An 11,194-nucleotide genomic window follows, 5' to 3' on the forward strand; every position below is an offset into this window, starting at 1 on the left:
GCTGGGAGGTGCATGCAGGACCCAAATGTGAGAGATCCTATTGGTGATGTTAATCAGGCTGGGCTTCACTGATAGGCAGTGGGAGTCATTCGAAGTTTCTAAGCAGGAAAAGTCACCTGCTCAGATCTACATTTCAGAAGGACACTGATCACTCAATAGCTAGTCCAGGCATGACACAGATCTTGAACTAAATCTCTGGTGGTAGGAATGGTGAGGAGTCGGCTCCAAAACACACGAGGGAGAAAGAGTCTCTAAAGTCTATTTAGGATTCGGAGTCCTCCTGCAGGACAGAGGGCTGATGGTCCCCCAACACCCGGAGTCACCGCATGAAGCTGCCATAAGGGAGCCAGACCTACTGCAAACTCACTTGGCCAACGCACCGGCGCTTCTCCCCTCCTGCGCTTTGGGTGTAACACAGTCGATTAATCAGGACCACACTGAGCCTTACAGGAACTCAGGGTAACAAGACAGGGATCAGGAATTAGCGGCAGGTGAGAAGGAAGTCTACATGGTAAAAGGAGAACACAACTTCTTCGAATGGTAGGGACTCAGTCCACACTGGTACCTTTTATTTCCTACTGGCAGTTATGGACTGGGTGCCATTGATTGTGGATCACATAGTAAGGCAATGCCTTTTATCCTATTTTATATACTATTCAGGATTTTCTCAGTGATGTTCAAGGTTTATTTATTTATTTTTTTAATCTACTTTGACGGGCTGCCTGGGTGGCTCGGTTGCTTAAATGTCTGCCTTGGGCTCAGGTCATGATCCCAGGGTCCTGGGATTGAGCCCTGCATCAGGCTCCCTGCTCAGCGGGGAGCCTGCTTCTCTCTCTGCCTGCAGCTCCCCCTGGTTATGTTCTCTCTTTCTGAGAAATAAAATCTTTTAAAGAATTCTACTTTGACCAATTTAAATTTAAAATTAAAGAAAAAAAAAACCTTTAACTAAGGCCCCAATGGACAGTGGGGCTCTTGACTCCACTAACACAATTTTTAACAAAGTACCGTATAGATCAAGGGGTGGAACATAGCCAGCAAGTATTTGAGATCCAGAAAAACACACGAATCATATATTTGGAGAAGGCAGTGGTTTGAAGACCAAACAAGCAAAACCTCAAGGCACATGTAGGTACTAGTGAAGAGGCAAGAAATGACAAAAGCCAAAGCTGACCAGAACAAGAGGACACAAGCATGCAGATCCATGCTGAACAGAAAGCCCGCGGGGAGGAGGAGATCAGGATGAGGAAGACAGAGGTATCAGCAAGTTACACTCAGGGCAACAGTCAAAAGGTCTGCCCATCACGTAATAAATACAAGAGCTAAAGTACCTGAAAACACGCAGGAAATGCATGGAAACAGACATCTTCATTCTGAGGAAGAAATTACCACACCAGTGGTGGAGACAGGTGTTGAAGGGGGTCACAGGAAGTGAGATCCCACAAGGGGGAGCTTAACTTGGGAGAAGTCACTGCTCAACACAGCAGGCTCCCATTCTCCTGGTCCTTGCTGCTCTGTCGCAGGCTCCCCAAATACCCCTCGTTCTCTATTCCATATGTCAATCACTATAAAAAAACTGCACAACAGCAGATGACAAAAATAATGGGACCGTTTCAAGGTAGCCCATGATACAGTCCTACTCCAAAGACAACTGACTGAATGGTAAAGACAAGAACTGGGAGGAAGGAGAGCTCCTGACAGCCTCAGAGAAGGCAGGAGATGGGAGATACTCCTAAGGGAACAGTTTGAACACAGACCCATGCTTGAATCTGTGTTCCTGTCGGTGTACGACAAATTGGTAGGGAAATGATGGATTATTCACTAAATGGTATGCAAACAAGTGAAAACATTTAAGGTGGATCTCTGCCTCATGCTATGTGCCAAAATAACTTCCAGATAGATAAAATATTTCAATGTGAAAATTGTAGCTCGAAATTCTGGAAGCAAGCATGGGAGAAAAGGTTTGCCTCATGAGGAACACAAAACCAGAAGACAAGAAAGATTAATACTTTTAACTCATAAAATTTAAATTTTTCTGCATGGCAAAAATACCAGAAATGAAGTAAAAAGACCAATGATTGAGGAAAATAATTGCTGTTCTTATCACAGTCCATAAATAACCCCTACACTTGGGTAAGAACTCAGTGACCATGAACCAAACATTCCCAGAAAAGGAAATATTAAAGGCTTGTGGACATACGAAAACACACTCAATCACACTCACGGTAAGAGAAGCGCAAATTTAAATTTTTACTGACATATAACTCTTCACTACCAGGTAAGCAAAGGTTGAGAAGTTGAATGGTCCTTTTGCAGGGGGACGGGCAAACACGCTCTATCACACACTATGGTTGACAATCAAAACAGGTACAATCTTCATGAAGAGCAATTTGACAAAATTTAAAATGCATCAACAACCGACTCACCAAATCTATTTCTAGGAACTTACCCTATGGATAACCACACATATGCAACATGACACTTGGGTACGGATTATACTGCAGTGTCACTGGTCACAGCAAAACACTGGGGCCCAGCAACATGGAATTGGATATATGAAGAGAGGAAAGAAGGATGCAGTCATTAAAAAGAATGCAACAATTATAAGTACTGTGGTACATGTTTAAAGTGAAAAAGCAGAATGCAGAACAGTTTGTACAGTGTATTACTCTTTGTGTAAAGATTATTAAACATGTCTACGCTTCTGTGAACATCAAATATCTCTGGAAGCAAAGCACATGTGCTGCCGAAGCGAGCTCATCTCTGGAAGCATAGCTAAGAAACTGCCAGGAGTAGCCGCTTCTGGGGAGAGGGTTCACTTTCACTGAACAGCCCTTCACACCTTTTAAATGCTATGTGGTGTACATGTCAAGCCCATATAAAACTAAAATTTAAAGTTGCATCCTTTACTCATCCCTTATTATCCATTATTACTCTCAATGGAGGTGCCATGACTTATATGTGGGTTTACTGTCATCCAGGAATTAGGAAAAGCTCTGCTGGGACAACTATACGGGGCAGACAATTCCCAAACTTTTCTAAAGGCTCTTGATAGGAATCTATAAAACAGGCAGGTGATTGTCATTTCTAGTAACCAATGGTACTGTTGTTAACTGGAAGAGAGAACACAATCATTGCTTAAGGCACATACTGATCCTTCAGGTTTCAGCTCAACGGGGGTTCAGAGAAGTCCCCCCTGACCCCCTGAAATCTAGGCCTGGGGTTCTTCCAGTGTGCTCCCACTGAGCCCTCAGTGTGTTTACCTAATGCCCCCTTTCGTGGTATAAGCTGGGCCTCATTATCAGCGTACTCCCCAGGCCAAGCGCCAAGACTGATGGCCTCAAAGTACCTTCAGGCACAGGCACTAGACTTCCGACCCCCTCACAATCACCCAGTAACTGCAGTCACCACACCAAACAAGCGCCTGGCCATTTCTGAAAAGGCCCACAAGATGGAGATGTCACTGCAGGGATGGAAAGAGAATGCGCTCTGCCCTTCCCACCTTCCCAGACACACTTGCTGTGGCATAGTTATTGTTTGCTTGTCTCATTTGAATACTCAACATGAATGGTTCAAATATTCTTGCAATTTTTTCTTCTAAAAATATTTAGAACGTTCCCATTCAAAAAGCACATTTTCAAAATTGAAGCACTTAGAAAGTCTGCTTTCCTTAAACAGTTGCATCTTGTATCCCTGAGGGCCTTCGCAAATAGTTCTGGTTTTCTTATTTTCTTTTGTTTTGGCACAACTCAACTTCCAATTTCATGTAAATTAATGTTACACTGTTTCTGAAAGAGAGTTCTATAAATGAAGCTATAATAGGAGATGTGGAGATGGATTCATTTTAATACCCTTGCCTTGACTTAACTCTGGATATTGTTTCTTCAGTTCTTCCTTTCTAGGTCAATTTATCATTCCAAATTTGATGAATGTCCAATATACTAGTATGCTTGGGAAAAATATGGAAAACTCTAGGCTCACAATGATGCCTGGTGGTATTTGGGCCTGTTCTAAGTGGCCCGACCTGCCTGAAGGGGTGTTTTAGTTGGCCTGATTCTCCTAGGACTTCAGGGAAAGGAGTCTTATTTCCAAATCAAGGGAATAGAGTTCTAGATCTTTCCAGTACTGCACAGGACCCTGACAAGCTGTTTATTCGTCAGGAGTGTGTTAACCGAAGATGTGGTTTCTCACTGCAAAAATCCAACTATTGTTCATAATACTTCAACATTTTTCCTGAGTTTTTCGCTTTGGTTTCAATAATTATGGGTATATAAAACATCTCAACAACCTTACAAATTCTACTAAAGTATCTACCTCAGTAAAAACAATCATATACCTTAATAGGGCAGGAAATGGTCATAAATGTGAACACAGATTATGAGGGACATCCAAATAATCCAGCAGTCAAAAATGAAAAAGAAAAAAATTAAGCTGCATTAAACTATATAATACATACAACTGACATTGTACATTTGGGTGATGGTATACAAATATGAGTTGGAGTTGGGGGCCCTCCTTATTTTTCTTTTTTTTACAGTCACCGATATAAGCCAGCTAAGTAAGAGTAAAACATGGTGGCACAGCCAGGCCTGGGGCCTTGCTGGTCTTAATGAAACACCACATCTGATGTTTCAAATGATTCATCATATGGTTTTGCAAAGCCATAGACAGTGACAGTTGAGGAAAAAAAAAAAAACATGGAAATGTAAAGGAAGTAATAAACCCTCTGAAGCTTTACTTGCTAGTGGATAGAGTAGATGGTGCAGGTAAAGAACTTTCTGTGACAGAGAACGCTGTAAGAGAGAAAAGACCACTTAGGAGAGGAAAGGCCTCCATTACTGGTTTCTCTGGTCACCAGGTCTCAGCAGGCTGCCTGGAGGGATTTCATGCCAGTACCTTCTTCAAGCCAAGGACCACTGAGTCCACCTCCCTGGGGCCCCCCAACATCTCTCTGGGTGTCATACAGACTCCTCGTGCCTTGCATGCCCCAGGCTGAACATCTCCACCTTCAATTTCCTTTTCTTCCAGTAACTTCTGTCTCAGTTCCTAGTTTCTAACACCCTCATGTTCGAGCAAGCCTGAACCCTCACTCATTCTGCTACACCTGCTCCCACCCTCCTCCAAGTCTGCCCAAACCCATTGCTCCTCTCAAGCCCCACGGCCACTGCCCTTCCTGGGCATGGTCAACTCTCTCGGACTCAGATGCAGCTTCTGGCAGCCCCTGTCCCTGTGGCCTCAACCCACTGACTCCATTTATGGATGTGTTAGAGCACTTCACCAGCTGCTTCAAAAGCCTAACAGCTCCTCAGGTCTCAGGATGAAGACTAGCCTCCTCCCCAGACACCCTAGGATCCAGCCCCACCCTTCCTCTTTTAATCCTCATCCCCACCCCACCCCACCCGGGCCCCGAGAGACACTCAGCCAGATGGAGCAGGGAAGGAGACAAGAGCAGGAGTCTTTCCAGAGGGCTCCACAGCTCAAACCTGGAACTGGGCTTCCAGGGGATGAGAAGGAGGCAGAGGCTGGGGCTTCCTCTTTAGGACCTAGGGGCAATTTCCCACAAAGCCCAGGGCTTTGGAAACCTGCAAACTTCCCATCCTTATAACTTGTCACCTTCAGGGACCTCCACACTGTGGGTGTGGGTAATAACCAATAAGTGGGTAATTCACCTAATCCTTCAACTAGTGTTTACTGCCAGTGCTGCCAAAGCCAGGCCTCGGGTACTATGGGGCACACAGCAAAGAATGGGACCTGCTTCTTGTCCCCAAGTTGCTGTCCACCTAGCAGGTACAAGATGTGAGATGTAATATCAGTAAAACTCTAATATTCCTGACTTTGGCCCCCAAAACTCACATCCCTTACAACAAGGATCCTCTTCATTGGTGACCTCTGTGGGACCAGAAGTGATCTCAGCTGATCCTAAGAAGAGGTACCCAAGGGTGAAGGACAGAGTCTTCAAGGTAATCAACTTATTATCTTACTGCCAAAACCTAACTATGCCCAGCCCAGAGCCATGCTGGGCTGTGGAACCTGAGATTTTGACAACATGGAGCTTATATGCCCCTTGGAGATTAATGTGATGGGTGGTGAGATAAAGCTTATTGGACAGCCCCCCTTCCTGGGGCTGTAAGGTCTTGCCTGCTCTCCATCTCAGCCAAACCTCGAATCACCAGCCACGCTCGACAAAACACACTTCAGAATATGCAGAAGATGATCAAAGTATGGAATACACGTTGAGTTTGTTTTACATTCGTGATTTGAGGCAAATTATCTCTGTGAATTGCTCCGGTCTAGATTTCTGATAGATCATGAGCCGCTGGATGTTCTATCTTATGACATATTGTCACTTCGCACTGGACCCACATGGTGGGATTCACACAGTGCTTTCATGGGTACCTTTTCATTGGCTCATCAAAACCACCCTCTAAGGTAAGAGTTGGCATAAGTGGTATTTCACCTTCAGGGATTAAATAACTTCCCAGTGATTATGTTGGAAACCTGGCCAGTCTTCTCTAACTCAGCACTCTTGCCATAAAAGGGTAACTGTTTTTAATTGTTCTAAAATTACACGTCTTACCTTTTCCTTGTAAACACATCCTTGTGCAATCACTGGTTTCCAGAAGTAATAATTAGTTAATTTCTAGTGGTCTAATACTCTTGCCAAGTTACATTCCTTCCATGGACCCGTGCAATTCTTTTCTCTTCTGGTAGGTCCTGGACTAATTATATTAGGGTATTGACCTTAATGGGCCCGCTACCCCCTGATTTATATGGAATTAATCATTCAAAGGCAAAAACTGATGTTTATAGGACAAAATGCAGACCTTACACAAAATCTAGACTGGTTTGTCATAGGTCAATCAAAGCATTCACGTTTATGTATTTGGGAAAAATTTTTATACTTTCTATGGAAAGTTTATAAGGAGATGAGACAATAGTAACAAATATTACCTCTAATATAATATTTACTTTGTAGATAGTATCAAAGAGAAGATATTCTTGCGTCTGGACTACATAATGTAAAGGAAAATACCTCAGATTATGCTTTTTATTTATACTTTTCCTTTAGTCACTCTTAAACTGATTTCCTTCCCTGGAGGACAGTGAAGCGCTCAGCATGCTTCTTATAAAACCCACCTTTCCAGCCTGGCTTCCTCTGGGGGTGAGAGAGATGGCGTGGGGGTGGCGGGCACAGCAGATCCAGAAGGTCTTGAGTGATGAGAGGTGTTGCCAAGGCTGCTGTATCTAAACAGTGCAGAAGTTTAAGGTGGGGAAGAGGGTGGAAGGACAGAGAGATGAGTACAAGCCAGTAAATGAATAACATTTAGCAAACTATCTTAATTTTTGCAAGAAAATCAGGCTTGGAAATGCTAATACCGTTAGTGATTATCCTAACTTAAAGAGATTTACTAACTGCTTTGTTTTGATTACTTCTCATTTAGAGAGGTTTCTCAAGGCCAACACTGTTAGGCAGCAGGATTTATGACAAAGGGTTGAAGTAAAACCCTCATATTTCCTTGTTAAATGTATGTTAAAATTCTTTGCTAACAAAAAGTCCAAATTACTTTCATTTGAAAATATGAAGATTCTTCATGCCTCTCATGGTGCTACAACTAATGTTAAATCCATCAAAGATCTGTAGAAGATACCAAATGATAAGCTAAACAAATGTCTTTTTAAAAAATTCTGCTTTAGGTATTTCCAAATCAATGCCATTCATTAAATGTCATCTTGTCACGTGCCCAATGACCAAAGAGAAAATGTCCTCAGAATTTCTGGACTGATCTGCTGACCAGAGGTACATGTATTCACGTTTTCAACCAGTATTTCTTTTGAACCAAGAGTACAGTCACTGGGTCTAAATGATCCTTTATCATTTCCCAGTCATCTGTCACAAGTTTCAGGATTTGTAAAGTTCTAGAGCTTTCTTTCTGTTTTTCCGAATAGCTGTCCTTTAGCAGTTTGCATTTAGCTAGTATCGCTCAGTGTTTTCCCAGAAAACAAATAATCCCCTGAAGCCCTTGTGGCGGAGGAAGGAGAGTTGCGGAGCAGACACTCATGATTAGTTACAATGAGATTCAAAGAGCTCTGCCTCTCAACCAACTCAGCCACAAGGCAGGGCTGACTCCTTTCCCTAAACTGGTTGGGGATCCTGTATTTGGGTGTGTGGGATCCCATGGGTCACTATGATATAAGGGCTCAAGGACCTTCCTGCACACAGTGAATCCAGTCCAAGCTCCCATCAACAGAAATCAGCATGGGAACCATTCTGGGAAGCAAGTTAACATCAAATGTGAATATCTTTTCACAGAAGTAAGCCTACTTTTAGGAAGCTAACATAACCTTATGGTTACTTACATACTGAAAATGTCATGCATGGTGATAGTCACTGGAACATTATTAAGATCATAGTGGAAAAGCTGGAAATTACCCAAGTAGGGAATGACGCAAGAATGGCTGAAAAGTGTAATCTATTATTTATCAATGGAATATTATAAAACCATTAAAAATGATTGCCAATTCTGTACATGATAGTAGGGAACATGTTTATATACAGGCTGAAGTAAAACATCAGAAAATAATATTCATACCAAGTTAGATCACAACTGTATAAAAATATTCTCAAAGATCAAAAGCTATGTATAGAAAAAAATTAAAAACTGGACATCTATTTTAAAAAGTGGAATATAGATATATTTTCCATCTGACTTAATAAATTACATTATTATAATGGTAAATAAAATATTTATATTACCCCAAATCTATCCTGTGCTGCTAAGTCTGGTCTGCTTAGCTATTGTTCTTCTTGTGTATTTGGTATCACATGTCAGGACTGTGCTTAGTACTCAGGCATGCCACCAGGCAGATGAAGACTCAGATCACACACTCTTACTCTACCGTCCTCCTCAGTTAACGCATCACCTTCATGGGACTTGGTTTCTGGGCATTCCTTTTCTTTTCTCTTTAACAACCCAATGTGCTTTGTGTCTAACAGGTTCACTGCTTCTCCATATGAGGGTTGGTTTGACTTTTTGAGAATGCTCCCAAACCACAGGGCATGGAGAGGGCAGAAAAGCAAAGGGTGAAAAGACCATACAAAGAAAGGAGGCAGCAGAGAAAGGAGAAAAACGCTTAGGAGAGGAGGGAGAGAAGCAGGCAGAGAGCGCTGTGATGTGGGCAGGGAAGCAGGCTGCCATCAGGAGCTCTGAGTCCTAAGGGAGCTGAGGCCCCTGTGCTCAGGCTTCAGCCCTGCATCCCCCAGCCGCCTGGACACTCAGCTTGTTACTCCACACAAGCATCTGAAACAATCCCCTTCCCACCAAAAGTGGACATCTTGGAGAATGTTTTAATAACAGGATTACTTTATTAAAATTGAGTTTAAATGACCTGATAGAAATAAAAACAAGCATAATGCATATTCTCCCCTGCTTTGGTTTTTCTAATGGCCAAGCAATTAATTCAAAAACCTCACAGTCCATTCAGTTTTGCTTCTCAATTTCAGCCCAATGAACTCGTTCCTATGACTCACTCAATTCACCGTACGTTTTTCCTTTGGTGCTTTACACGGACTAACTGGTTGGTATCTACTAGAACCGGCTCAATGGCAGTCAACCACTGAGCTGTACAGACTCCATGAAAACCACAGTGAGTGAACATCAGAAAATTAATAGGTACAAACAATATTTATACAGCATTCAAATTCCTGCCAGACAAAAGATAAAAAATTGTTAAATTTAGGGCAATCTTCATGCACAAGCACGAAGCAGTTTCTCTTATGTGTATATTCATTACAGCGATTTATGTGTTTCTATTACTCCCATCCCCCAAGACTATAAGCAGTGGCGATGACCAAGTGGGAAGGACCTGGGCCCAGGAAAGCCCCATCAGAGGCCGTGAGACCATCAGCAGAAAGTCCAGAGTCACCCTCATGGGCTACCACCACCCTGCTGGGGAAGATGAGGTTGCCAAGTTATTTTTATTCCAGGCAAATGTACAGCTCTTAACTTGCACATAGATACTGTTCTTGGAGGACCTAAGAGCCGTGTTGGAGGCGCTCCATAAAAATCACGGGAGAGATCCAGCAAGCCCACAGTTTGAGACCTACGAGAGACTCCTAGAGAACCTGCAGTTTGAAGGTGCTCAAAGTGGAGTCCACACACTCCTGCAGGCAAACCAAGCCAACCTAGAAACAAGAGGAAATGAGTTCCATATCTGCTCTCTTCTTAAAATGGGTCTGCCTGTGGCCACTCCTAAGGTCTCCAAGTTCTCCTCTCCTGCCTCCCCTTCCAGGATGGCCTTCCACTTTGAGGGGAAAAAAAGCAACATCCTCACCCAGGCCAAATCAGCGTGGGGCAGTGCTTTGAGCGGCAAAACCTCCAGGGTGCCAGGCAAAGGAACAGCGTGCACAAGCCTCATTCTTGAGGGAATCCCCTTAAGAAATACTGAGTAAGGAGAAGGCACCACTTTATCCAGGACTAAACTCAGAGCGAGGCCTCACGCATTCCCCCTATCTACCTGCCCACCTACCTGGGAATTGTGTTTAAATGACATTATGGTAATAAAACAAGCATAATTCGTTTTTCCCTCTGTGGGTTTTTTGAAATAGCTGAGCAATTAGTCCAAATACCTCACAGTCTGTCCAGTTTTGCTTCTCAATCCTAGAAGTGAGGTGGTTGTCACAGGGATATGCGCATATTTGAACTGAAACGTGAAGTCAGACTTTCTGACAGAAACTCAGTCTCATTCGTCTGAGAACAGGCTTTGCCAATCAGGCATACACAAGTGTTTCCCAGAATTTAATCATTTAAATCTGAAACCCCAAGGTTTTGACAAAAAGGAATTTAAAGCACATATACAATAGACAAATTACATCTTTTACAACTGTTTAAACTCCTAACAAAAAACTTGAGACAGGCTATTTAAAACTGAGGGAAGTATGGGGCGCCTGGGTGGCCCAGTCGGTTAAGCCTCTGACTCTTGGTTTTGGCTCAGGTCATGATCTCATGGGTCATGGGATCGAGCCCCAGGTAGGGCTCCACACTCAGGGAGGAGTCTGCTTGAGATTCTCTCCCTCTGCTCCTCCCCAACCATGTGCGCACGCGCGCGCTCTCTCTCTCTGTCTCTAAATAAATAAATCTTTTTTTTATAAAGTATTCTTTTTTTTTAAAGATTTTATTTATTTATTCATGAGAGACAG

At 43.0% G+C, this 11,194-nt stretch overlaps 1 protein-coding gene across 5 annotated transcripts in view; it reads right to left on the reverse strand.

Moving 5' to 3' along the window:
- Positions 1 to 11,194, reverse strand: part of FHOD3 (formin homology 2 domain containing 3) — a 449,329-nt gene that overhangs the window by 104,032 nt on the left and 334,103 nt on the right. For all 5 annotated transcript variants that reach the window (XM_025886682.2, XM_025886681.2, XM_073898306.1 and 2 more), the window contains one exon: positions 7,135 to 7,242. In XM_025886682.2, coding sequence (XP_025742467.1) covers positions 7,135 to 7,242 — 108 coding nt within the window. The remainder of the gene's footprint in view (positions 1 to 7,134; positions 7,243 to 11,194) is intronic.

The sequence above is a fragment of the Callorhinus ursinus genome, unplaced genomic scaffold (assembly GCF_003265705.2).
Source record: "Callorhinus ursinus isolate GAN/ISIS: 27379988/994484 unplaced genomic scaffold, GSC_fseal_2.0 scaffold11, whole genome shotgun sequence".
Lineage (NCBI taxonomy): Eukaryota > Metazoa > Chordata > Mammalia > Carnivora > Otariidae > Callorhinus > Callorhinus ursinus.